The following is a 25,688-nucleotide window of genomic DNA, read 5'->3' as shown; positions in this document are numbered from 1 at the left end:
GAGTGTTGTGCGTGCGCTCAAAGAGCACTCACTGCCTTTAGGGGGAAGGAGGGAAAGGAACGATCAGATGTAGACTTTTAGGCACCTGCAAGGCAATGGTTCCCTTTCCAGGATTGGGAAGTAGGGAGCCGGATAGAACGAAAGGCGCCGCTAGGAAGTCCCTAAGCGACCGGGGGGAAGATGATTAGAAGCCAAAACGAAGGAGAAGAAGAGAAGGGAGGAGGAGGAGGCAGGGAGAGGAGTTGGATGAAGCGGAACGAAAGAGAGAAAGGAAAGAACTTCAGTTCAGAGATCGGCGTTCCATTGAGTGAGGAGAGAACAACCATCAACCATCAACCATCAACCATCAACCATCAATCAACCGATCAAACACCACAAACCTCGTATTTGCGGCCCCATCTCGCCCTGATCACTAAGTAAAGTCAACTAACTCGACTGACCTGCACTTGAAACTGTCGTTTCCCCCCCCCTTCCTCGGTCGCACTCCACCAGTGTCGATCGAAACGAAGGTGAAACCCCTTCATTGGCAGTCGCAGGGCCCACTGAACCTCCGTGGCATCATGTACTCAAGTACTTTGGTAAATTACCATCATACTGACTAACAGTCTACGTACCTTATAAAAACTACAAAAGGAGATTACCTAGTATAACCCTGTCTTGAGCTGATCGAGTTTCTTCAGACTTCGAATCAGAAACTAAGAAGTATGATTGTGAAGCGCGAGGGAGACCCCAAGGCAGAGCAATGGCAGAACTCGGCTGCCTAAACCCAATGCATGGCCTGCGGTGCCCTCTTGTTCTCTCTCCCCTTGAACTCCCAAACCAAAATAAGTTCCCAGAAACGGACAAGATAGGCAGCATCGGCAAAATCGACCGGGCTATCTTGATTTGATTCCAGATCCACTGCGCAACACATGGTCTCTCAGGGGTTCATTTATATGCATTAGATATGAAGCGATATTGGTGTAGAAGACATGCCACGGCGAAGAAGCAGGAGGACCGTATGACACAAATAAAAATAATAGGTGCAATAGAAGGTATCGAAACGTCATGCAAACCAGGCTCCCAATAGTGACAAGGAAAAAGAAAGAAAGAAAAAAAAGAAACCATAGATCAACACCCCCGACAAAGTCATTAAAATACGGGTAGGAAATAGGGAATACAACACAAAGATACTCATGAGTCCCGTCACACATTTTGCTCGTAACAGCCTCTCCTCGAGTTGGTCGCGAGGTGAAGGGCGACATATTCCAGTGGCGCGACGGAAACCAACCGACTGGACGATTATTTAAACGGCCGATCAAGAGACTCCTTGAGAATAGACATAGTATTTCATTTCGTTGGTTGAAAAGCGAACGCAGGTGGGATTAGACCTTGGAGGCCGGAGGAGGACCCGGCGGGGGTTGATATACACGTTCGCCACCATTGTGATAGGCATTCTGTGGCTGTTGCAGTTCAATGCCCGTTTGCTGCTGGCCCCCGAAGTAGCCATACTGAGGATGAGGAGAGTATTGCGGCGGCGGGGCAGGCTGGTAGTAGGGGTCTGCGTAGTACGGTTGTCCAGGCTGTTGCTGTTGCTGCGATTGCTGAAAGGTCGGCGGAGGGCCCGCAAGCCATGCGGTGCCGGGATGAGGACGAAGGCCTTGTCTGCGCCGACGGCGAGCATTGAAACAACTGCCAAAATAATTAGTCTTCTGACTTGTTCTTGCACAGGGGGTTAGGGATAACATACGCGAAGAGGAAAAAGACAAGTAAAGCTACTCCAACAATGACAGCGAAGGCGATCCATCGACCCCAATCGTACCAGCTATTGCCATCGCAGACATAGCCATTATATGTCTCCCGGCTAGATAGTTGTTAGGAATTTTGAGAAAATCTTGTGGATCCATGGCGTACATCCATAAGATGTGAATGTAGCCGATACCATGGTGTGTTGAGTTTACATACCAATCTCGACGTAGCAGGACACCCATGGTGGCTGAACCTCTTGATGCGAGGCGATACTCTGGGGAAGGCGGCGGAGGATGACGTCGATCAGCAGGCGTAGAGAACTAACGAAACGAGTGCAAGATGAGTTAAGATGAACTGATGTCGAATCAAACGGGTTTGAGAGAGGTTTGGGCAAGCAAAGAAACTTGGGCCAGGAACAATGTAAAGGGAGAGAAGAAGAGAGTGAGAAGTGAGTTGAGTGAGTGAAGAAGTTCTTCTTGGGGCGGGTACCAGAAGGCAGCAGCCAAAAGTTGAGTGAAAGGAACTGCACGGCTAGTAAGAGTAAGTGGTTTAACTAGTCTATTGGGTAGGGCTGTGGCCTGTGGCTAAAAGAAGTGGGTTCCTCCGTTTAGTGTAAGGAATTGGAACTTATCAACTGTTTTCAGGATGGCTGGGGGGATAGTCTTGGAGAAATTAGAACTAGTCAGGTTCCTCCCCTTCTTGGCCTTTCCAGAATTGAAACAAGAATAAGTCAGAGATTGAATGGTAGCATCATCGACTGTGAAATTGTATCAATTCGAGTCCCATCGAGATTTTTCCTTTTCGCAAGAGCACCCTGAGTAATGAAGTCATCGTTGCTCCCAACGACCGCCGTATACTACTGGTACTGTACCTTATCGTAACTTATATGTATGCACCATAGATTCAGCCACACCTCATCACCGCATGTGGGGACCAACAACTGCATAATTTTGTACACACTAAAAGCTACAATGAAGTCCGTCTTATTCATTCTAGACTAGATCCATCTCTCCTCACCTTCACAGTAATAATCCTTGATCCTTTCGCCCTTCTTCACACCTTATTCGACCTCATTCGAAATCAAATTTTGGTGCCTGCTTGCCATACCTTACTATGTCCAGTACAGTTTTCTAGCATGGCATCGGATACCTCGGATGACCGCCACCCGCAATCAACGGTCGGATGGAAAAAAAGATTCCCAGTTGCATGGCAGAACAACTACAAGTTCAAGTCAACATCACATCACGAGCTTACTCTCTCAAGCTTACATCTCGTGATCCCGGTGCCACGAGTAAATTACCCGTTCGATTCGCACTACTCCGTACCGTGGACGGACACCTCCAACACACTTTTTTGAGGCTGTGCTGTCTCGGCATGATATCATCCACCGCAAGGCAGACCAGAGCAGAAACCAGAGCAATGGGATCCATAGCAGTATTTACGCCGACGTTCTGCAACGTACAGTACTGTAGTGTCAGTAAAGTGAATGCCACTTTACGGAATATGGAAGAAGCTTTTATGCACCCAAGTGGCAGTGCAGTCAGTGATTTTACCGAGTTTGTTGGGCCCAAAGGAATTGCTGGCATCTGCTCCGTGTGCCATTCCAAATCCCGGTATACCGGTAGGGATTTGTAGTTGGCAGCCGTTCTACAACGCGGCGGGCGAAGAGGAAGAATTAGACCGATACAGCGACGCTCACTACATACAAGTCCATGCTTAATCCAGTGTGAATACTCCTAAGCTTAGTCACTCACCATATTGATCATTATAGCTCAAATGAGAGGGGACTACTCTAATCCAGTCAAGTCTGAATGATGACTACTCTATACTAGGTAGCTAACGAACACAACTTCAAAGAATACTACTAACTAACCACCCCCACCCCATTATGAATCACCCACATCCTAATCACTGGAAGTGCCGTGCGATGACAGCGCGCAAACGCACAAGGGCCACTGAACCTTCGCTGGACCCTGTTGGCGGGGGCTAGGATTTGCTGGAAAGACATGGGAAGGGCTTGCTTAGTTCCCGTCTTCGCAGCTGCAATGCCAACGCATCACTTGGTCTGTGTGCGTGCGTGTGTGTGTCTGACCTTCTTTTGTTTGGTTTGCCCTGTCGTTGTCTCTTTCCTTCCCTCCCCCCCTTCTCCCTCATTTCCCCTCGATCAACATTCTCCTAAATGTTCTAAATAAGAAGAATGCCATGTCCTTGAATCGACAAGTGCCGATGTTCCAGTTATTGCAATGTGCCTGGCGCAGTGAAGTGCGCGACTGACGGCGCTCTCTACGTCTTTCCCTTCTATACTTGAATCAACCTTCTATACTTGGATCAAACCGAGGCGCATCACCAGATTCTACATCTCTTACGCACCACGCACATTCTCCACCTCAGATCTCTTTCTGGAGTTGGGGTGGGCCGGTCACCGCACCGGTCTTCTCGATCGATGGTCTGCTCTCTTCGATATGATGATAGATTACATGCAAGATATGCGGCAACAACTCCAAAGACTATCTCATTAACATAACATCCATGAAACAGAAAGCTTCGCTAGAATTCGAACAATGTGCCTGGCTCACAAAAAACGTTCACATCGTTACAACTAGGCCGCCAGCCGCGAACAACGGCTGCAGTCTACGATCTCCAATCTCGCGGACGAGATGAAGAATAGAAGGGCGATGAGGGTCCGATCACTCGCTCATTTTTCTCGGGGGCCATCCTTGGATCAGTCACCTCTACCGGCTGGCACGGGCGATTAACCAATGCAGAACTGCATCGAGGTTGGTTTCTTCTTTTGCGCTGATACCATAGCAGCTCACCTCCCGGTGGGTAATGGATTTCAGGTCCATCGCTTCGATCAGATCATCCACCGACAACTTATTGGGGAGGTCCGATTTATTCCCCAGCACGAGGAGGGGGATCCCATCGAGCGTGGACTTTTTCATCAGGTCATGCAGCTCTTCCGTCGCGACTGGCAGAGCGGCGCGATCTGCCGCATCCACAATGTAACTAAATGGTGGGAGTCAGTGACGTCCATCGCCTGACGTTGACGTCCAGGAGAGAAGGATGCTTTACACGATCGCATTAACGCCTCGACAATACCGCTCCCACATCGGTCGGAATCGCGGCTGGCCCCCCAGATCCCAGCTGCACTGAATATTAGCCGCAACACTGACGACTTATGCGATAGCTCGATACCAGATCAGGGCACCCACCACTTAAGAGTCACATGCCCTTTTTGGACACGCTTTGTGTTGAACCCAATGGTGGGGATCGAACTACCAGTGTGCATTAGCGATCGGCTGACTCTGCGCCATCTTTGAGCCAGGCCTGATGCGGTCGGACTTACTCTACAGTGAACTCGCCGCCCTGTGAATGTGATTAGCGATAGTTTCGGCTGGATCATGATGGCCAAGACATACCGCAAGAACACGCAACAAAGAAGACTTTCCTGCATTTTGGAGCCCAATCATGGTGACATCCATCTCCGTTGCCCTACAGAGGCATCATATACAAGTGATCTTAGCAAATCATCCTATGCCTTCTCGGCGGGGGACGGGCCGCAGGATGGAGGGACCATCTCCGGGGAGAAACCGATTTACTTAGTCGGGGAGGGGGGGCGGCGACGGCCCACTTACCAGAACATCCTCAAAAGCCAGTCATAGATCGTTCGAAAGATACCCGCCATATTGGTAGAGAGAAGTTGAGAAGGAAAAGTGGTGGTCGGAATTTGCTAAGAAGTTGTGTTGCGAAAAGAGCAAGTGGAAAACCGCAGCTTGGCTTGGCTGGTGGGCGATCGACAACCGGGGTGTGGGCGGTGATATCGAGTTTCCAAGGACACACGGACGTTGTGTACGGTGTGCTAAGGTGCTGGGACACCGTGGGGTGGGGATTGCCGTTCGAAGGGAGAGCCGCCTTGTTCCAACAAAAGAGGAGAAGAAAAGGAGTAGGACGGTAGAAGTCAGTCGCAGCGAGCAGAAGAACCGTAAGGATATGAAGACGAGAAGAGAACGGCGTAGAAGAGCAACAACCTGTGACCTGAAGATGCAAGTCGGGATTTCGCCAGACTGCGGCAGATTGTTGTTGTCGTATTATTATTGTTGTAGAGGGTCAAGGCTGGTGGGAAAAGAAGAAAGTCAAATTCACTAAGCACCGATAAAGGCGGCAAGTTTCCAAGTTTTCTGGACAAGCCTCAAGGCGGGTGTAGTGACAGAGGGAAGTAATAAGAATAATTTCTTCTTTTGAAGCCTTATTCTTTTTCCTTTCCCGCGTTGTGGTGAGACCGAGCAGCGTTGATGGATGGATCGATCTACTAAGTACGAGTATGTGCACGCATGACCGATCGCTCTTGCGCCTGCGCCGCCGCCGCCGCCGCCGCGGCTGGAGAAGAAGGAGGGAGGGTGAGGAAGGGAGGGAGGGGAGCGCCTACTAGTCAGTGCTCTCTCGCTCTCTCTCTCTCTAGTGCAGGCAGTACAGTACGTAGTAGTGAACTAAGGTAAGGTAGTCCTGGTCCTGCCCAGTCAGTCAGTCCCCTGTCAGGTCTGTGTCGGTGTCTGTGCCTGTGTCAAGTCTGTCAGAACTCTGCTCGAATGCTCAGAGTAGTATGACGGCCTATCTTCCAGTCGCAGCTTTTTTTTTTCTTTCATAAGAGTTGATCGGTGAAGATGAACGACATTCCGACTAACCATCTAAGTTACCTTAACTTTAAGCAGACTGATAAGTCTGCGATTAGTTAGTTAGTGAGGCCGGTCAGTGACTAAGAAGTAGCCAGCGTGGAAAATGTATCCAAAGGAATGACGGCGATTCCCGGGAGCATTTGTTAGCTAAGATCAAACAGATTAATAAAACAATGGCCGGTCACGCTGTTCGCTCATGTCGGCGACGGGCTTCTCGTACTCGGTATAATTGTCGCCAAAAGGACCAAGACTGACTGTACAGTACGAAGTCAGTCTCAAATCATCCCTTTGGCTTATCTCTCTGACTGTTCGAAAAACCCAGGAGACAAAATACTCCATCAGCGCAGGAACTGGGAACATCCAGCAGGCTGGCGTCCACTTAGACTCGACCTCGAATCGATAGTTCCATGCTAAAAGCACGACCATCAATGACGAGGGAGGATGGGTCCGCCGCCGCCATTGATTGTGGATTGATTGATTGGCATTGATTGATTGTCTGGCTATGAAGAGGCCCCGCCCGGGTCCGGCAGGCTCTTTGCCTTGTTGCCTAAGGTGGTAAGGCGGAACTTCTGTCCCGTGCGTTAGTCCCGTGATGCGAATGGCGGTCTGCATTTTCTGCCAGCACTTTCTGCCCTTCCCCTCAGTCCCGTGATCTCTGCCTCAGGCCACCAAGTATCTACCTGCACGGCTATCAGCACGTGATGATATCTGTCCGTCGGGTCCACCTCGAAAAATTTCCCCGTCGGTCGAGGATGAGGCTTCGTCCGTTCCTCAGACTGAACTTGGGGTCTCACTCCAGTCTTCTGGGTATTATCAAAGAGCGCTTCTACTGCGCCAGACGCTTCTCTCACCATGGCTCCCACAGCGGCGACAGACACCAATTGGTCTGTCAACTACGATACCCTGAAGCGGGAGAAGCTCTTCAGGAACCCTCCCACCGACCATACCGCATACCCAGCGTTGGCCGCCTCCATCCGGCCGCACGTCGATTCTTTCAATGCGCTCTTCGACGGTCCCAAGACCCTGGAAGAGGCCCTGAAGGACATTGGCACCAAGACTTTCCTCGACGGCGATGCTGAAACACCCGAACAGAAGAAGGCTCGCATTGCGGAGGGCCGCAAGGCTCCGAGACGCAACCGGCTCAACGTTCGGATCAGTGAAGTTTTTCTCGAGAAGCCCGCACTGCCCCCTACCAACAAGTTCGCGACTCGCAACCGCAATATCTATCCCTCGGAATGCCGTGAGAGACACGCGACGTATCGCGGGAAGCTGCGCGCTCGCATCGAGTGGCAGGTCAACAATGGCGATTGGATGGAGTCGGTCCGAGAATTGGGCCAGGTCCCCATTATGCTGAGGGTAAGTTGACGACGAGCTGGACTTTGTCTGTCTGTCCGGTGACGGTCCGCAGTTACTGACCACGCTGGCAGACCAACCGGTGCCATCTCGAGAAGGCGACCCCTCATGAACTCGTCGAGCACAAGGAAGAATCGGAGGAGCTGGGTGGTTATTTCATTGTCAACGGAAACGAGAAGCTCATTCGAATGCTGGTGGTCGGAAAGCGAAACTACCCCATGGCGATCATCCGTGGTTCCTTCGTCAAGCGTGGCCACACATACACCAAATACGGTATCCAGATCCGGTCCGTAAGGCCAGATCAGACATCGCAAACGAACTCTCTACACTACTTGACCGACGGCAACCTGACCTTCCGTTTCTCCTGGAGAAAGAACGAGTACCTCATCCCGGTGATGATGATCCTCAAGGCCTTGGTAGAGACGAACGATCGCGAGATCTTCGAGGGAATCGTGGGCGGCGCCTCGTCTGAGGGCATCAAGAACACATTCATCACGGATCGTGTGGAGTTGCTGCTTCGGACATACAAGGCATACAACAAGCACAGCCGCTCGGCCTGCCGATCATATCTCGGAGAGAAGTTCAAACCTGTTCTTGGAGTCGCGGCCGACATGTCCAACGAAGATGCTGGTACCGAGTTCCTCCGCAAAGTTGTCCTCCCCCACCTGGGCTGCCACAACGTCACCGAAACCCAGGATTACGACAAGTTCAAGATGATCCTGTTCATGATTCGAAAGCTCTATGCATTGGTTGCCGGAGATTGCGCTCCGGACAATCCGGATGCGGTCTCCAACCAAGAAATCCTTCTTGGTGGTTTCCTCTACGGAATGCTTCTCAAGGAAAGGCTCGAGGAATGGGTGAGGTCTTTCAGCCCAATTCTCAGGGACTGGTCCAACCGCAACAGCGGAGCCAAGTTCACCGATTCCGCATTCGAGAGGGACTTCCTCAGCAAGGTTGTGAAGCGGTCCAACGAGAACATCGGAGGAGCTCTTGAATATTTCCTTTCCACCGGTAACCTGGTCAGTCCCACTGGTCTTGATTTACAGCAGGCATCCGGTTACACTGTCATGGCAGAAAAGATCAACTTCTACCGGTTCATCAGTCACTTCCGCATGATTCACAGAGGTAGCTTCTTCGCACAGCTCAAGACCACCACGGTCCGTAAGCTGTTGCCTGAGAGTTGGGGTTTCTTCTGCCCTGTACACACTCCTGATGGAGCTCCTTGTGGTCTGCTTAACCATCTTGCGCACAAGTGCTTGATCGCCACTAGTGACGTTGATGTATCAAAGATTCCCAAGGTACTGGTGCAGTTGGGTGTTCGTTCTGAGTCGTCTGTTTCTGTGGAGGAGAGCGTGACTGTCCAGCTGGACGGACGCGTTATTGGATACTGCTCCCCCAAGCAGGCCGGCGCAATTGCCAACACGCTAAGACGCTGGAAGGTGGCAGGAGACGACCGTATCCCTCTCGAGCTGGAGATCGGCTACGTCCCCAACTCCAATGGCGGTCAGTATCCTGGTATCTACATGTTCTCGCAAGCCGCCAGAATGTTCAGACCCGTCAAGTACCTGCCCCTGGGCAAGCTCGACTACGTCGGCCCATTCGAGCAGCCCTTCATGGAGATTGCCTGCATGCCCAACGATCTTATCTCGGGTGTCTCCACTCACATCGAGTTCACTCCCACGAACATGTTCTCCATTGTCGCCAATATGACGCCATTCTCCGATCAGAACCAATCCCCTCGTAACATGTACCAGTGTCAGATGAGCAAACAGACAATGGGTACGCCTGGTACTGCGATCGATTACCGCACCGACAACAAGCTGTATCGGTTGCAGACAGGTCAGACCCCGATCGTGCGGTCGCCGCTCTACAACGCCTACGGTCTGGACAACTTCCCCAACGGTACGAACGCTATTGTTGCTATTATCTCCTACACCGGTTACGACATGGACGACGCTATGATCATCAACAAATCCTCTCACGAACGTGGTTTCGGTCACGGTACGATCTACAAGACCAAGGTCCATGGCCTTGACGACAACGACTCCCGCCGGGGCAAGTCTCGCCGTGAGATCACCAAGCTCTTCGGTTTTGCCCCCGGTGACCAGATCAAGGCCGAGTGGCGTGCCACCCTCGATGAAGACGGTCTGCCTCACATTGGCGCCCGAGTCAAGGAAGGCAGCTATGTTGCGGCGTGGCACAACGTGCGGTATGACGCCGCCAGCGACTCGTACGTGAACGTGGATGGCGTCACCCACTTCGTGAAGTACAAGGACGCGGAAGAAGGATACATCGACAGCCTGCGCATCCTGGGAGCCGAATCCGGTGTCGAGCCCTGCCAATCGATCAGCGTCAAGTACCGCATTCCCCGTAAGCCGATCATCGGTGACAAGTTCTCCTCTCGTCACGGACAGAAGGGTGTTTGCTCGCAGCTCTGGCCCGCGGTGGACATGCCCTTCTCCGAAAGTGGCATCCAGCCCGACCTGATCATCAACCCTCACGCTTTCCCTTCCCGTAAGCTCTTCCCCCGTCCCTCTTCCCCTAACCTCTTACACCCCTTCCTCAACATTCATCTAACCGCTCTTTCCAAACAGGTATGACAATCGCCCAGATGGTCGAATCCATGGCCGGTAAGGCCGGTGCCCTCCACGGCCACCCGCAAGACTGCACGCCGTTCCAGTTCTCCGAGGAGAACACGGCGGTGGACTACTTCGGGCAGCAGCTCCGCAAGGCCGGATACAACTACTTCGGCAACGAGCCCCTGTACAGCGGGATCACGGGCAAGGAGTTCGCGGCGGACATCTTCATCGGCGTGGTCCACTACCAGCGTCTGCGTCACATGGTCAACGACAAGTTCCAGGTCCGCACCACGGGCCCCGTCAACAACCTGACCGGCCAGCCCGTCAAGGGCCGTGCCAAGGGCGGTGGTATCCGTGTCGGCGAGATGGAGCGCGACTCGCTGATCGCCCACGGCGCCGCCTTCCTCCTGCAGGACCGTCTCATGAACTGCTCCGACTCCACCCGCTCCTGGATCTGCCGCGACTGCGGCTCCTTCCTCTCCACCCAGGTCGTCGCCTCCGCCGCCGGCTCCAGCAAGGCCCGCATCGCCGCCGCCAAGGCCGCTTCCTCCCAGTCCGCCAGCAGCAACAAAGACCACCACGGCCCCAGCGGCCTGTCCGGCCTCGTCCGCTGCCGTCGCTGCGCCCGCGAGGCCGTCTTCGATGACTCCCGCGCCGTCGTCTGGGAGGACGGGGACGGCCGTCGCTACGTCGGCGGCGATAACGTCACCGTCGTCGCCGTGCCGGGTGTGCTGCGGTACCTGGACGTCGAACTCGCTGCCATGGGTATCCGGATGAAATTCCGGGTGGATAACTAGGTCGCCAGCCGCCAGCCGCCGGCCCCCGCTAGGACAGAATGTGTCTTTTTTAAATCCCTCCTACAAAAAAAAAGCATTGATTGTCGTATTTTGTTTTTCCTTTTTTTTTGTCATAGGTGGGCGTATTTCAGCAACTTTTTTAATTTTCTGCTTAGTTCTTGGAGACGAACGTTTGTATGCTACTTCACCACACTCACACATATGGTATGGATCTGTTATGTAGTGCATGTTGCTGTGAATAAGATTTTTTCTTTTTTTTCCATTCTGTTTCAACTGCTATGGTTGGGTGTGACATACGGGCTAGTCGCTATCTAGTAGGTACCTAATCACTATCATGGGTGTCGTCGGTGCATGTCTGTCTGTTACGCTATTCGTCTCCAGGCTATCATCTTCTCTCTGGAAAAGTACACACCCTAGCCGGCAAACCTGCTACCCTACGCCAGTTTGGGAATAACTACGGTTTCACTGCCATACCCAGAACTCAGGAAAGCAAACCGACAGAAGTATCAAAGTTTGATCATTTCATAAAGTTATCCACACCCCATACGAAAGACCGGAAAAAAACTACCACTCAAGAGCGCGGGGGGTTTGGTAAACCTGCCTAGAGAGCCTAGAATCTATCTACTAGGTAGCCAGCCACCGACCCATCCTGTTCTATAGACCGAGCTACAACTCCGACGTGACGTTCGAGAACTCGCCCTTCTCCAGCTTCGTCTTCCAGAATATGGGGTTCATATCGTTGAAGCCGTGGTGGACCCAGCCTTCCTCCTTGACGTGGTACAGGTTGATGAAGCCACCGGAGTAGGCGTCGCGGTGCATGGCGGCCAGGATACTGCGGCGGCCGAGCTCGAGGGCCTCCTGCTCGGTCAGGTCGTACCGGTAGTTGGCGTCCAGCACGCCGTAGGCGAAGGTCTGGCCGGAGCCGACGCAGAAGAGGTTGCCGGCCAGCCGGGTGCCGTCGGAGTCGATGTAGTAGAGGGCGGGGCCTTCTTGCGGGGTCATCTGTATTCGGTCCAAAAGTGTTAGAGCATGATCCCATGGGTTCAAGGGATATGAATGGGGCCAAGGAGGGCCGGAGGGGGATGATGGGCTAAAACGTACGCCTGCTAACATCGTTCCCATGCTCAGACCCATCCCCTTGTACGCGTATGTTAGGTTGGCGAGGATTTTCGAGGCCGCGGCGACGGTGATACGGCGCTTGTGTCGGATTTCTATGCAACCCGAAAGGTTAGTGGTTGTGCCTCCGAGAAAGAGGGGGGGGGGGGGAAACCTACCGTGAAGTGTGCATTGCTGGCTCAGATATCTCAACCAATATTGACAATCCTGGGCGGCAAGCGCATGCCGTCAGCATTTTGCACTGCAAAAAAAAAGTCTCGCAAACCGGGCAGCACATACAGCAGCACCACCAGCCATGGTCCCCAGCAGACCCGGAGTCGGCTCGTTCGTCGGCTTATCTTCGCCGCGACTCAACCGCGAAACAGGGATAACCTTCTTCACTGTCTGACTGGCGATCCAGTTTCCAGCCGTGGCTCTGGAATCGGTCGCGACGATCTTATTGCAGAAACAAATCCGTCAGTTATCATTCTCTCGAGGCAAAGGATGTGGAAACTGGTGGAGAATGACCGCATACAATTCCGCCCTGGAACCGGAAAGCCAGCGTCGTCGTTCCGTGGGCAAGTTTGATGGGGCAGCTGGGGTTCGAGTGGTCATCGGTCATGGCACGGAGGAAGGCTCTGGACTGGATTCTGGGGTTAGCTGGTCGATCGTGGACTTCGTGAGAGGGGGGACAATTCATAGTGTCTAGTCGGGCGGCGACAGCGGCGGCGGCGTCGACTCCGAACATAGTCCGTATCGACGTCCACCAAGAGAGGGAGGCCCAAGTAGCACGCGGAGTCTGATGGCACAGTGCTCACATTATCGACGGGAGGAAGGCTGAACTTCAAGGACAGAGGTGGAAGGCTCTCGGTGAGATCACGCTGTTCTTGCTCGGAGTAGAACTCATTCTGGTGCGGCGCCCGCGTGTATTGGGCGACCAATTTATCCATGATGTGCGAGGGATGGTTATTGGGTTCGAAATGAATGGCAAGACGGGTGGTGAGGAAGAAAGGACACGGCAAATGGCGGAGGGAGGATGGAGAAGTATGAGATGGGAGATGGCAGATGCAGCTCGGGAGCTCTGATGATTGATGATGCTGGGGGTGGAAGCTCCAATCCCTCCGTCCGCGTCACGCTGGTCGCCTGGATCACGTGCTGTCTACCGTCTAGTTAACTGATCCACAGCAATTATGTGCTACTTCCTACTTGAATCTATTAAAACTTACTGGTCTTTTCACAAACGCAAGGTCAATAATCGCATTGCTACTTGTACAGAATCAAACTAACGGAGCAAACTCAATCTATGTTTACATTTTTCATCTTCTTGTTCGCTGATCCGACCTAAACCGTCATTCTCATAGTAACAGAACTTAAGACATGCAAGAGACCCAAAATCCAAACCGAACATGAACAGGTAAGAATCAAATCGGAACGGCAACTGGATGCGCAGGAATAGGGCTCGATACATAGGGAACCTCAGAGCCACGAGAGATATGCGCCGACTGCAGGTCCTCTGATGTCCGCGGCAGCTCTTCGCTGGTCTTGCCAACGGGTTCGGAAACAACCCCGTTAGCCGTCTGTCCCTGGACTTCCTCACTAGTGTACTTCTCTGGAGCAGGAATACTGCTGGACTGCGCTTCGGTTCCACTAATGACGGCTGGGTCTTGAGCTGTACCGGTGGTATAGCGTTCTTCAGCAGCATTGGTAGTTGCGGGCTCCGGGGCGGAGGTGTCAGCATACAGCTCAGAGCCGGCGCCGTCGATGTAGCGGTCATGATCCGTTCCATTAGCATACGTATCCCGATGGGCTGCATCAGGATATGCCTCAGTACCGTGACCGTTCGCATACGGCTCGGCGGGGGTCTCGCGAGCATATCCATTTGCCCCAGTGTCGTTGCCGTTAGCATACGGCTCGGCGGGGGTATCACGGGCATATCCGTTCGCCCCAGTTCCTTGGGCATACGACCCCTCTGCGGAACCGTTCACGTCTCGCACGGAGTCCGAGGCAGTTGTTTCAACTGCATAAGCTCCTTGCGAGTCACGCACGCCACGACCGGACCGTGGCAAAAGGGTGCTGTCCAGGGCGTCCCCGGCTGAAGTATGAATGGGCTCTGCGCTGCTCTCCCACGCGCGAAGTTCATTCTCAGCATCCTCAATGACCTGTCTTGTGGCCGAAATCTGGTCATACTCCCGAGGGGAGTCTCCCGGGACGACCGGAGTGTCATCTAGATGGTTGAGCAACCGGCGTGCGTGACGGGCTAGCAGGATCTGCTTTTCTCCGCGCTCGATAACCGCCGCCAGGTGTATATCGTACGCCTCCTTGAACTTCGACCGAGTCTATACACCTCACAGTCAATATCTCTCAGCCCTTCATTTGAAAGGAAGTTTCGGAAAACATACCACATTAGTCAACTGCGCCTCAGCCACCAGACTCTGCGCCTCGGCCCGAACGAGCTCCTGCTCCAGGATATCGATCCGGTTGCTCTGCGGCTCCTTCCACTTGAGCTTCTGGATCTCGTCGGCGATCTTGGCGCGCTGGTCGCGCGACGGCTGCACCGAGTTCTCGGTGTCCCGGATGTGCTTCAGGACCACGCGCGACTCCTCGAGGTACTGGGCGAAGTTGTCCTCCTGCTCGCCCATCTCCGCCATCAGGACGGCGAGCTTGTCCGTGATGTCCGAGACGGCGTCGTCCTCCGTCCACTCGCCCCAGTCGGACAGCTGGTTGGCGATGGAGACGCGCTCCCGGCCGGCCTTCTCGTGGGCGCCGATGGCCGCGTTCTCGTTCTTGATGAGCTGGTTGAGTCGCCGGCTGGTCTCGGGCTGCTGGTGGCCGCGCAGGGTCGAGAAGCTGAACCGGGTCCGGTTGGGCGCGGAGTTCCTCCGGCCCCGGATGGACATGTTGCGGTGCCTGAGCGAGGTAGCGGTCAGCCGCGCGAAAAGTCTACATGCATCGAGAGTGCTCGAAGGGCTGGCTTGCGTACATGATTGCCATGATACTATTCAGTGTCGTTACTTGTTTTTTGAGGGACCATACAGTTAAGAGAAGAGGTTGTACTGGAGAGCGTAGTGGTCGGATGCTTGGAAGCAGGAAACAGGGACGAAATGATGTTCGAGATAAGATCGCTCCTTCCCTGGACGTACAGATTTACTTGTTTGTTTGAAAGAGGTAGTAAGCACTCAATGTGAGCAAGGCAGTCAGTTGCAGATTGTTCGAGGTAGAGTAGAGTAAAGTAGAGTAGTATTGTGTCGAGATCTGAAACACGGGATTCAGATAGATAATGTCACAGATCGATCAGCGGTGGAGTTTTAAGACCGACGAACCTCGCCGGGGAAGTGGTTCATGCGGTGGGCACTTCTTGTGAGTGATGTGATTGTCTCGATGGCGTATGTACGAGAGTCCAATGCAGTGACGTCATGCGGGCATGGACGGATGCTGTAGGCTGTGAGCTGTTGAAGTCATTGTCCGCTTGCAGAATCTCTCGATCCCATGGGTGGGATGGAGTTTAATCTCCTTCGGTGATCGGGGCAGTGGAGGGAATCATGTGCTTGTAGAACTAAAGCTCAAACCGACTAAGTATACCATCAGACAAAAAACAACAACCCCCAATGCGACACTTGAAACAACACCCCAGAGATAAGCACAAACCAAAGCAGAACCACAGCACGCATACACACAGTCTGGCCATATCCTCAGCAATCACAAAACACAGCGAGGCCCAAGCCCCCCCGGTCTAACACCGAGCAGGAATATACTCCACCTCAACCTCGCATTCTCTCTCCCTCTCCACCTCCAATTCCCAAACCCGCCCACAACGCCCCCATCCACCCACCACAAGACACTCCTCCGGCTCCACGATCTCAATGCACTCCACCGCCCTCGCCCTCGCCGGGATATACCGGTACGCACGACGCACATCCACCCACGCCGGCCGCGGCCGTTCCACCTGGATGGGGATCAGGGATTCTTCGATGGTCTGGCACCGAGACCGGCTTCTGCGGACGGTCGTGTAGGAGGGAGCAGCAGGAGCGGCCGCAGGACGACGACATCGCGGGGAGTAGCACCGCGGTGGGGGGCGGATGGGACTGCTGCTGCTACTGCTGCTGCTACTGTGTCCGTGACGAGAGCGGCTGCGGCTGCGGCTTCGGTAATCCCTGAAACAGACGCTGCAGGTTTCCTCGGTGCATTCCGTGAAGCACATCGCGTCACGTTCGCGTTGCTGTATACATATACGTATACCGTCGACTTTAGTATCGTATGGCGTATAGCGTATGGAAAGCGCACGGCGGCTAGGAATGAGGGTGTAGATCTAGATGTGGTAGCAAGAGCAAGAGCGGTAATTTGCGGTTGTGCTTGCTCAGGCTACGCTGAAACTCTAGAACTGGTGGATTTGCTCGACCTTATGCACCACTCCAACAGATCAGCCTCGGGACTCTTATACCCAGGCTAGGGCACAGGAATACCTAGGAACCTCAAATTTGGGGGACTGGGTGTGTTTCAGATTCGGTGGCACAGCCCGCACACTGGGGTGCAGTTTCCCTGGATATCATTTCTCTTAAAGACAGACCTTAACTTCTCAAAGATCGTTTGGAGGGGGGGTCCTGAGTGAGAGTTGGGACGTTTGGTGTGTTCTGCGTCCTCGGGGAATGGGATCACTTGACCCGCGCACCTGCGGGTGATCGGGCCCGGTGATGGGGGATGAGGTTCTCAACTTTTAGGCTTGAAGTTCGGGGGAGTAATATGATATTCAGAGGGGGTGTTCGTTCCTCTGACTTTTGAGGTATGACTGATACGGAGAATCGAATTGAGGGTCAGTGGCTGGTGATGTGGCGATGTGACGGACTGGTCTGCTGTAACCTAATATTGGAGGCGTGGGTGTGCCTTGAGGTGGAAATAACTACCTCTCCGGGAGTAGCACGAGGGCTGCTTTTCTACTCGACGAATCTCTGGCAGTCTGCTGATGATGTGAGAATCCGGAATGGCTGTTGAGGTGGGATACCATAGTAGTACTATCCAGGGATACCAGAGACCAGTCTTAATTTCTGTAGAGCACCGGGGAGATCATTTAGATCATGAATATGAAAAGGATTATAAGTAGATTTGAAACCCTGTCACCTTATTGATTCGGATCCAGGAGACAACAGCAACGGCATATCCCTATCTCTACACCGGTCTCCACCTCGACCTATACGTGACAGCGCTTGGAAGGCCGGAAGACGACCACAAGAAACAAATTTAGCGCCAGACCAAGCGGTTAAATACCATACCAACAACACCGCACCGATTCATTACAAGACATCTAGAACTATCCCGAAACACCCAGGTCGGCAGCCGACTCTCTTAGGACATGTCGTCGGCATCGTGATGGTGGGTATTTTCATTATCCGACGCATGGAAAGCGTCTCCGAAGGCGGAGTTCTCCAGGTCGGGAAGATCAAGCCCATCATTCTGCTCGGTGTATGCGGCGAGTGCGTCGCCAGCGCTGTCCATGTTGGTAAAGTCGAAGTTGGCCCCGTCCAGACCATTGTCCCCGGAACTGCCTGCGTTGCCGGGGGTTAATCCTTGGAGGCCGCTGCCCGGAGTATCGACGCCAGGTAAAGAGCTTTCGCCAGGTACAGTCTGGTCCTTCTTCTCTTCGTTGACCATCACCCAGTCTCCAGTCTCCCCAGCGGCACTCGCAGGTTGCTGGTCGCCCATATCCATTTCGATGTCCAAAGAGGTTGAGGGGCCCTGCTGAGGGACGTGCGCTGCCGGTTGAGGCTGTTGTGGGACTGCCCCACCCGCTCCAGGTGCGCCGGCCGGGTTAGGAACATGTGTTGGCCCAGTCTGGCCGGCATCCTGCATTGTTGACGAGACACCTGGAGCTGTTCCCGGTGAGCCCAGCTGATCCAAAAAGTGGCTGTCGGCATTTTCCATATCAATGTCCCCCTCAGGTTGAGACTCGGGCTTCTGCTCCGGTTCGATTTTCTCGAGCAGACCACCTTTCTGCACACAAGAGACTCGAGGCTCCGGCACAATCTGCCTCTGCCACACTTTCTCCACGTCCCGCACAATATCGTCAACTTTGTACTTGGCCGGGTTCTCAATGTGAGCCGCCTGCGAGTCATCCTCTTCCGAGGGAAGCACCAGGCGACCTTCCAATCTCCATGGCTCCGAGCCTGTCTCTGCGGGATCCGCTGCGGCTTCCCGGAGACGGAGTTCTGCGTCCTTGAGGAGAGATGTGCGGTTGAACTTCTCCATTCGACGTGCGTGGCGCTTTTTTAGCTTCTCGATCTCCGCCGTCATATCCGCGACCTTCTTAGCAACCCGATCAGCGAACTCCTCGGCCTTGGCGGGTTCCAACTTCTCAGCCTGCGAGGTGGCGGTGGCATCTTTTGTTTCTCCGTTGGTAGGTCCGACCGGTGCATCAAAGAAGCCGGCCGTCAATGATTCGAGTGCACCTTTCCGGCCTAGGCCCAGAGAGACGGGCGTGATCTGACTGATGGCATAAGGCGAAGCGAATATCTCCTCCATCCACTCATGATGTTGCGTGTAGCGCACTTTACTGATCTCGCGAGGTGTGAGGAGATCCATGATGTCCCCAGTCGAGACGTCTTCATCCTCCAGGGCAAAATCTGTGGTGGCAGCGTTCACCGCGGTGGAAGAAGCACGATGCCCGCGGGGGGCCTTGGCCGGCGGGGCAGCGGCGGGAGGCGGCACGCCTGGTCCGGGTGGAGGGTAGAATGGCTGACGTCCGACGATAGCACTCGGGTAAGCTCCAGGCATCTGCGGGAAGCCCTGGGGCGCCATGTGTGGGGGGAAGTTGATGGCGGGCCAGTTGTTCCGATCGTGCAGCATGAAGTCCTTGCGGGCAAGCTGGCCTTGGCTCTGCAAGAAGCGCCGCTGAGCTAGCATGTTCTGCACCTGAGGTATGACGGGAATCCGGCTCGCAGGAATGTGGTCTTGAGGAGGTGCTCTCGTGTAGTGGACGATCCACAAGGCGGGATCGGGGTTGGGCAGGTTGGGGTTGGGAACCTTCGGAGGCAGCAGACGATACCGGCGACGGCAATGCATCGCCATGGATTCGTTCGGAGGGTGATATCCGCTACGGTGTAGCCACATCTCGACTGTCTGTTGTGTTCTTATGTTAGTGATCAATATGTCTGCGCGCAGGGCAGCTCTGGATGGGGAGTGATGTTGACGTACATAGCCACGAGCATCAAAGGTGAAGGCCTGTTCGACATCGGCCCAAACATATCCATCACTAGCGAAATTGGTTCCGAGTTGGTTGAGTGGCTGCCATGTAAGCATAACCGACCCATCTTGAGGCGCATCGAGGAAGGTCCAGTGCATTGGTTGCTGTTCGCGCACGACCTTGGCTGCGCCGAGCAGGTATTCGACAACAGTGTCTGTAGGCATCATATGCATCAATGGATAGCGTTGCCGCGACACCAGATGCATGTGCGGCAGCTGGAGTGGTCAACATGGTGTCGGGTTAGTGCTCAAGCTCCATACTGATTCACTGCATTCGAAGGATTAACGTAACGTACCAGCTGCGCGGGAACACGGGTCGCCGGGTCGTCCATGTTGACTGAGCAGCCTCGATGGCGGAGGATCGCAGGCACTAAGTCTGTCGCAAAATGATGGGAGTGGGGGGTATTGAACAGTTCAGACACAGAAGATTGAGAAGCGAGAAGGCCTGTCAGCGATCACGCAGCGACGTATACTGAGCGAAGACACCGAATCCTTAACGCGACGCGGAAATTTGAGGTTCCTCAGCAATTCAGTTGGTTGCGGTACGGGAGTCCATAGAGTCCTCAAGCACACTCTGACGCCTGAATCCCCAGGCATCAAGTAAATACCCGATCAGGACTAGTGTCGGGGTCGGAGCGCTTTTACTCTTTCCAGCTGGAGATCGTCTCATTCCCCGCAATGTGGACGGACTGCTTGAAGAAGGTTTCCTGATCTACATACAATCCATACATCCTCGACTCGCTTACCCACCCCCCCCCCAAATGACTCGCACGGGCTGTTCTTTGCTTTACCTTTTACGGGTGCTTTGACAAACGAGTCTCTTTCGATCTCCTGGCCAAACGTGCATCCGTCACTGTATACTTGTTAATGCTGGGAGAAGCATGCATCAGAATGCGCAAGGGGGATGAAACAAATCAGACCGGGATATCCAGCCTCTTTCACCTCGGCTATCATCCAATGCTATCACTCAGTCTCTGACCAAGCCTTGCGCCCGCTCGGATGGTTTGATCTCAAGCTTTGGCCCGCCACCCATGAACCGATGGGTTTGTCTCCGCATACTCCCTAATCGGGTGTGCGAAAGCATGTCATCATATCCCCGAGGAGCGAGCCCCATGCGTCCATTCTGCCAATTTCCTGCACATTCAGTATGGTGTATCTTTCACTCTCTCGGATGATTGGGTGTGAGCTCTGTCCCACGTATCACACACAGCTCCCTTAGAAAGTGACCTCAATCCGCTCGGCATGACACTCCACTCATCGACTACACCCCCTCCCTCGTTTCCTCAAATTTTCACGTCACCCCTCGCTAGCTCGACGTCTAAACTGTGTGGTCTGGGGGAAACTCGCAGGTCAGGCTGGTAGCCTTTTGTCCAATCGTCTAAATCCGTGCCAAACCATAAACAGCGTAGAGGCTTTGGTGCGGACGCGTTCATAAAGCAGTGTGCTCCCCTCTCCACAACATAGAAGTCACCATTACACCTCTGTTGCTATCATCAATCTTCTGTCACTCCGCATCGCGACACTTCAAAGTCGACCATGGGGCTGTTCGGGAAGAAAGTCACCCCAAGCAGTCCTGCTGAGGATGTCGACGCCATTGTCGAGGCTCCGAGTCACGATGCGGAAAAGCAGCAGCCCATGCACAAGGAAGAAACCCACACCGCGCTCCCGCAGATGCCTCAAACTACAATGTCGATAGATCCTGCATTGGAAGCTCGAGTGCTGAGAAAGTTGGACCTCAGAGTTCCGACCTTGCTAGGGTTTCTTTGTATGCTGCGTCCTGCCTAATTCATCTCCTGCACGATTGCACATGATTCCTTCTCAGATCAGTACACTCGATTCCTTATCTGACTTGACGGCTTCGCACAGATCTCTTATCGCTGCTCGACAGGAGCAACATCGGGTAGGCTTGAACGCACAATATACATTAATCTCCATTGGGCTAATGAGCAAGCAGGAATGCCAAAATTGCGGGAATGGAAGAGGATCTCAACCTCACGGGAAATCGATACTCATGGCTCCTGACAATCTTCTACATTTCGTATACTCTTTTTGAGTTCCTGGCGCTGATGTGGAAGATAATGCCTCCGCACAGATGGGCAGCTATTACCGTCCTGAGTTGGTACGTTCAGACTCGACTTATACCTCCCATGTCTTGAGTCGGAGCCTTATGCTGTATAGGGGTATTGTGGCAACTTGTCAGGCGGCAGTGCAGAATTGGGGAGGATTGATGGCCCTGCGGTTTCTGTTGGGCATGTCGGAAGCTGCCTTCGGCCCAGGAAGTCCATACCTGCTATCATTCTTTTATCGGCGCCATGAGTTAGGACTTCGATGCGGCATGTTTTTGTCGGCAGCCCCTTTGGCAAACACCTTTGCAGGCGCTCTCGCTTATGCTATCACCTCCGGCCATGCTAAGATAGCGAATTGGCGGCTGTTGTTCCTGGTGGAAGGGAGCCCGTCACTCTTGGCGGCCATTCTGGCTTGGTTTTACCTGCCAGATCACCCGTCGTCCGCACGTTTCCTGACCGAAGAAGAGAAAGAAGTCACACGGGCCAGATCGCTTCGACGGAGTGGTGAGAGCGAGCGAGTTAGTGGGATCGACTGGAAAGAATTAGGCCATACTTTGCTGGATGCGAAGGCGTGGATCTTGGCAGTATGTTCCCAGACCAGCCGCCTTCGCCTGCGGTGTATGCTGACAACAATTTTAGTTCATGTACTTCAGCTGCAACGTGAGCTTCTCATCATTGCCCGTTTTTTTGCCGACGATCCTGGAAGATATGGGGTTTACCTCCATCAACGCTCAGGGGCTGACGGCACCGCCATTCTTTGCGTCCTTCCTCGTCACGATCGCTACGACATGGGTTGCTGATCGGATTCAGCAGCGGGGCCTGGTGATTGCTTGTGCCTCTCTAGTCGGTGCTGTTGGCTACGTATTACTTGCGGCTTGCAACTCTGTTGGCGTTCGCTACCTTGGCGTGTTCCTTGCTGCTATCGGGGTGTTCCCGTCTATCGCCAACATTCTTCCCTGGGCTCTGAGTAGGTCAACTGCCCTAGCAAGTGATGATACACGCACTAATATGGCTTTTATAGACAACCAAGGCTCGGATAGCCGACGAGGCATGGGCATTGTCATTCTGAACGTCATCGGCCAGTGTGGTCCCTTTTTGGGGACCAATGTTTTCCCATCCAGCGATTCACCTCGCTACACTCGCGGGTTGTCTATCTGCGCCGCTTTCATGTTTTTCAACACGATTCTTGCACTGTCTTTGCGAGTTCTCCTGGCCTGGGAGAATCGCCGTTTGGATCAGCGGTATGGTGCAGTGGCGGAATGGACAGCTGGGGCCAAGGATAATACGGCTGTGGGGGAGGAGAATTATGGGGCGGGCTTCCGATATGTGTTGTAGGTTGTGGTGTTTTTTAGCGTGTTTGGTCTATTGCTATTTGTTGCGATAAGTCATGCTCTTTGGCGAACTAGAAGTATGCTGAGCCTAGATTGGAAAGCAATTGCATGGTGTTGAGATTATTGGTGAAACTGAATGTACTAGGGCATGTTTGCGGTGATCACCGGGGGGGGGTTAGTAGTGTACTTCAAGATTGTAGACTCCACCTCAGCGGGGATATATCTTGGCTACGTCAACCCAATCGTCAACACAACACCAGCATCTCGCAACCTCGCTTCTGTTACCTTCATTTTATTACCCCCCTTTAAGCCGTACTGCTGACAGCATAGTCGACTACATTACCACCTTTTGCCCTGCGCTAGCAGCCTCACAACCAAGCTAGCCACACACACACCAAAACCATGCGCCTAAGGTCTTGACCACCGCAGCACTTACCGTTTTACCGTGTTGACCTCACTCACATTTGAGAACCTCATTCCACTCCGGTGCCCACTGAGCCCCAGAAACCGATCCCAGCATGACCGAACCAACAACCACGAACCCGAATCTCTACGGGATTGTGGATATGGGAAGGTGAGTCAGTCAGTCCCCCACACAACCCATCAACTACATAACACCCTCGATACCCCCTCAAACCAAAAGCACTAAACCTCCCAAACCCACAGCAACGGCATCCGCTTCTCAATCACCGACCTCTCCCCCCCCACCGCCCGCCTCCTGCCCACCGTCTACCAATCCCGCGCCGCAATTTCTCTCTACGATGCCCAATTCTCCCCGCAGACAGAAACAGAAACGCGAACGCGAACGCAAACGCGGGGCCCGATCCCGGACACAACCATCGCCCAAGTCCTCGACCACCTGCGCCACTTCCAATCCACATGCAGCGACTTCGGGGTGAGGGCGACCAACATCCACGTGCTGGCGACGGAGGCGACGCGGACGGCGCCGAACGCGGCGGCGTTCTGTGGTGCGATCCGCGCGCACACCGGCTGGGAGGTGCGGCTGCTGACCAAGGAGGAGGAAGGGCGGATTGGCGCCTTGGGGGTCGCGAGCTCTTCGGCGAGGGTGGCCGGGATCGCCATGGATTTGGGCGGCGGGAGTACCCAGATTACGTGGGTTGTGGAGGAGGACGGTGGGGCAGTGCGGACGAGTCCTCGGGGCGCGTTCAGTTTTCCGTACGGCGCGGCGGCGTTGGGTCGGTTGCTTCGGGAGGCTGAGGCTGAGGCTGATACCAAGTCGAGCGATGATGGAACGACGGCGTTGGGGGCGCTCAAGGCCGAGATGACCCGCCAGTTCCAGACGGCGTATCGCGAGCTCGAGGTGCCAGATTCCCTTTTGCTCGGGACCCAGGGGGAAGGAGGCTGCCAACGCAGTCTATATCTCTGCGGCGGCGGGTTCCGCGGCTGGGGGTACGTGCTCATGAAGACGTACTCCGACAAACAGAGCGAGGGCGAGGGCGAGGCGTACCCGATCCCCATCATCAACGGGTTCCGGGTCCCGCGGGCGGAATTCCACGACACCGCCGCGGTGCTGCAGGAAGTTGCAGACACCAACACTACTGCAACCACCACGACGACCAAAATCTACGGCGTGTCGCGGCGCCGCGCCGCGCAGATCCCCGCCGTCGCGTTTTTGGTGAACGTCATCATGGACGCGCTGCCCGCCGAGGCCATCACGCACATCCAGTTCTGCCAAGGCGGCGTCCGCGAGGGCTTCCTGTACGACCGGCTCCCGCCGGCGGTGCGCGCCCAGGACCCCCTCCTCGCCGCGACGCGGCCGTATGCGCCGCCGTCGGCGGACGTGCTGCGCGATCTGCTGCGGGCGGCGCTGCCGGACACGCCGTCACCGCGGGACGCGGACTCGTTCCATCTGCCCCAGTCATTCTGGGCGACGAATCTGCTGGCGGCGCTGGCGGATTTGCTGTTCGCGCATGCGAAGGTGCCCCGCGAGTCGCGCGCCGCCGCCGCGCTGCATAGCACCGCGACGGGGATCCTGGCGGCCACGAACTGTCTGTCGCATGTGGAGCGCGCGCTGATCGCGCTGGTGCTCTGTGAGCGCTGGGACGGGGAGCTCGCCCCGACCGATGAGGCGTACCAGCGGCAGCTGGTGCGGTGCGTGTCGCGCGAGGAGGCGTGGTGGTCTCGGTACCTGGGGCGCGTGGCGGCCTTGGTCGGGGATGTGTATCCTGCCGGCCGGGAGCCGGAGGAGGGCCGTTGGAGGGTGCGGTTCGAGACGGAGTGGAGCGCGGTCGTGAAGAAACAGGGAAGGGAAGTGCGCGACGTGCTGCACCTGACGGTGCGGCGTGGGGACGCTGCCACTACGTCCATGCTACAGGAGATACTGACGGACAGGGCGGACGGCTTGGAGAAGGTGGGCAAGAAGAAGAATTGGGTTCATGGGCGCGGGGTGAAGGTCAAGGTCACTGTCGTGTAGTATGGAGACTGGAAAGCGAGCTATGCGAAGTATGGTTCGACAGCCAGCCAGCTACGAAGTTACATGTGCCCTGATCCACGTCTCTCTACAGGTTGGCGTGTCCGACATATCGCAGACAGTTTGATAGACAAACCTCCCCAGAGCTTGGGAAATGAAGTATCAAATTGCGTAGCTCACAAGGACCCTTGACCATAGCCAGCGAAATGGAGCCTGATTCGCCACTGGCCTTGGACTCAGACCCCCGGCCTTGAAATGCAGGAAAGCAGGATGAAACCCGAACCATCTACTAGAGATCGCAGCACGCAGATTGCAACCGTCGATTATGCATGCATGCATGCATGCAAAGTGCCCAGCAAGAGCAAAAAACCAGCAATAAGAGGGACTTGAAAATAGTGATGGTAT

At 54.4% G+C, this 25,688-nt stretch overlaps 8 protein-coding genes across 8 annotated transcripts; 2 read left to right on the top strand and 6 right to left on the bottom strand.

Annotated features, from left to right (window-relative positions):
- Window positions 1–1,364: 1,364 nt before the first annotated feature.
- Window positions 1,365–1,970, bottom strand: BO95DRAFT_460470 (resistance to Congo red protein; the record flags this gene model as incomplete). Its single annotated transcript, XM_025588740.1, has 3 exons — window positions 1,365–1,671; window positions 1,730–1,843; window positions 1,945–1,970. The coding sequence occupies 3 exons, from the start codon at window positions 1,968–1,970 to the stop codon at window positions 1,365–1,367; spliced, it is 447 nt and encodes a 148-aa protein (XP_025445548.1).
- A 2,490-nt stretch (window positions 1,971–4,460) lies between these two features.
- Window positions 4,461–5,413, bottom strand: BO95DRAFT_450554 (ADP-ribosylation factor-like protein; the record flags this gene model as incomplete). The annotated part of the gene is made up of 5 exons (XM_025588015.1): window positions 4,461–4,734; window positions 4,801–4,872; window positions 4,941–5,031; window positions 5,144–5,220; window positions 5,364–5,413. 5 exons carry the CDS (start codon window positions 5,411–5,413, stop codon window positions 4,461–4,463), a joined length of 564 nt encoding a protein of 187 aa, XP_025445547.1.
- Window positions 5,414–6,394: 981 nt separating this feature from the next.
- BO95DRAFT_24620 (uncharacterized protein) lies at window positions 6,395–7,133 on the bottom strand. The gene has a single exon (XM_025581395.1). The coding sequence runs from the start codon at window positions 7,011–7,013 to the stop codon at window positions 6,564–6,566; it is 450 nt and encodes a 149-aa protein (XP_025445546.1). The 5' UTR covers window positions 7,014–7,133; the 3' UTR covers window positions 6,395–6,563.
- Window positions 7,134–7,253: 120 nt separating this feature from the next.
- BO95DRAFT_355526 (DNA-directed RNA polymerase I core subunit RPA135) lies at window positions 7,254–11,130 on the top strand (the record flags this gene model as incomplete). Its single annotated transcript, XM_025582255.1, has 3 exons — window positions 7,254–7,757; window positions 7,829–10,268; window positions 10,349–11,130. The coding sequence occupies 3 exons, from the start codon at window positions 7,254–7,256 to the stop codon at window positions 11,128–11,130; spliced, it is 3,726 nt and encodes a 1,241-aa protein (XP_025445545.1).
- A 496-nt stretch (window positions 11,131–11,626) lies between these two features.
- On the bottom strand, window positions 11,627–13,175 carry pre2 (proteasome core particle subunit beta 5; the record flags this gene model as incomplete). Its single annotated transcript, XM_025583399.1, has 6 exons — window positions 11,627–12,132; window positions 12,232–12,341; window positions 12,405–12,453; window positions 12,526–12,681; window positions 12,761–12,868; window positions 13,044–13,175. The coding sequence occupies 6 exons, from the start codon at window positions 13,173–13,175 to the stop codon at window positions 11,797–11,799; spliced, it is 891 nt and encodes a 296-aa protein (XP_025445544.1). The 3' UTR covers window positions 11,627–11,796.
- Window positions 13,176–13,603: 428 nt separating this feature from the next.
- Window positions 13,604–15,568, bottom strand: BO95DRAFT_24461 (Eisosome component PIL1/LSP1 family protein). Its single transcript, XM_025581377.1, has 3 exons — window positions 15,206–15,568; window positions 14,625–15,132; window positions 13,604–14,561 (listed from the first exon to the last, which is right to left on the bottom strand). The coding sequence occupies exons 1-3, from the start codon at window positions 15,214–15,216 to the stop codon at window positions 13,647–13,649; spliced, it is 1,434 nt and encodes a 477-aa protein (XP_025445543.1). The 5' UTR covers window positions 15,217–15,568; the 3' UTR covers window positions 13,604–13,646.
- A 1,748-nt stretch (window positions 15,569–17,316) lies between these two features.
- On the bottom strand, window positions 17,317–19,928 carry BO95DRAFT_406943 (uncharacterized protein). Its single transcript, XM_025584053.1, has 3 exons — window positions 19,752–19,928; window positions 19,408–19,671; window positions 17,317–19,332 (listed from the first exon to the last, which is right to left on the bottom strand). Exons 1-3 carry the CDS (start codon window positions 19,785–19,787, stop codon window positions 17,563–17,565), a joined length of 2,070 nt encoding a protein of 689 aa, XP_025445542.1. The 5' UTR covers window positions 19,788–19,928; the 3' UTR covers window positions 17,317–17,562.
- A 1,063-nt stretch (window positions 19,929–20,991) lies between these two features.
- Window positions 20,992–25,286, top strand: BO95DRAFT_450549 (putative MFS transporter; the record flags this gene model as incomplete). The annotated part of the gene is made up of 7 exons (XM_025588014.1): window positions 20,992–21,220; window positions 21,322–21,355; window positions 21,410–21,574; window positions 21,634–22,105; window positions 22,161–22,488; window positions 22,543–22,852; window positions 23,519–25,286. The coding sequence occupies 7 exons, from the start codon at window positions 20,992–20,994 to the stop codon at window positions 25,284–25,286; spliced, it is 3,306 nt and encodes a 1,101-aa protein (XP_025445541.1).
- Window positions 25,287–25,688: the final 402 nt, after the last annotated feature.

Source organism: Aspergillus brunneoviolaceus (assembly GCF_003184695.1).
Source record: "Aspergillus brunneoviolaceus CBS 621.78 unplaced genomic scaffold BO95scaffold_11, whole genome shotgun sequence".
Classification (NCBI taxonomy): Eukaryota; Fungi; Ascomycota; class Eurotiomycetes; order Eurotiales; family Aspergillaceae; genus Aspergillus; species Aspergillus brunneoviolaceus.
The sequence above is the reverse complement of the archived record's forward strand: the minus strand, read 5'-3'. Positions and strand labels throughout refer to the sequence as shown.

What these genes read in the sequence shown, in the direction of transcription:
- BO95DRAFT_24620 (XM_025581395.1), bottom strand. Translation starts at nt 7,013, where the DNA reads ATGCAGACCGCCATTCGCATCACGGGACTAACGCACGGGACAGAAGTT.
- BO95DRAFT_24461 (XM_025581377.1), bottom strand. An exon ending in AGGCGCAGTTGACTAATGTG is followed by an intron (nt 14,562 to 14,624) that starts GTATGTTTTCCG and finishes TGAGGTGTATAG; the next exon opens with ACTCGGTCGAAGTTCAAGGA.
- BO95DRAFT_406943 (XM_025584053.1), bottom strand. Translation starts at nt 19,787, where the DNA reads ATGGACGACCCGGCGACCCGTGTTCCCGCGCAGCTG. An exon ending in CCCGTGTTCCCGCGCAGCTG is followed by an intron (nt 19,672 to 19,751) that starts GTACGTTACGTT and finishes TGACCACTCCAG; the next exon opens with CTGCCGCACATGCATCTGGT. An exon ending in CCTTTGATGCTCGTGGCTAT is followed by an intron (nt 19,333 to 19,407) that starts GTACGTCAACAT and finishes AGAACACAACAG; the next exon opens with ACAGTCGAGATGTGGCTACA.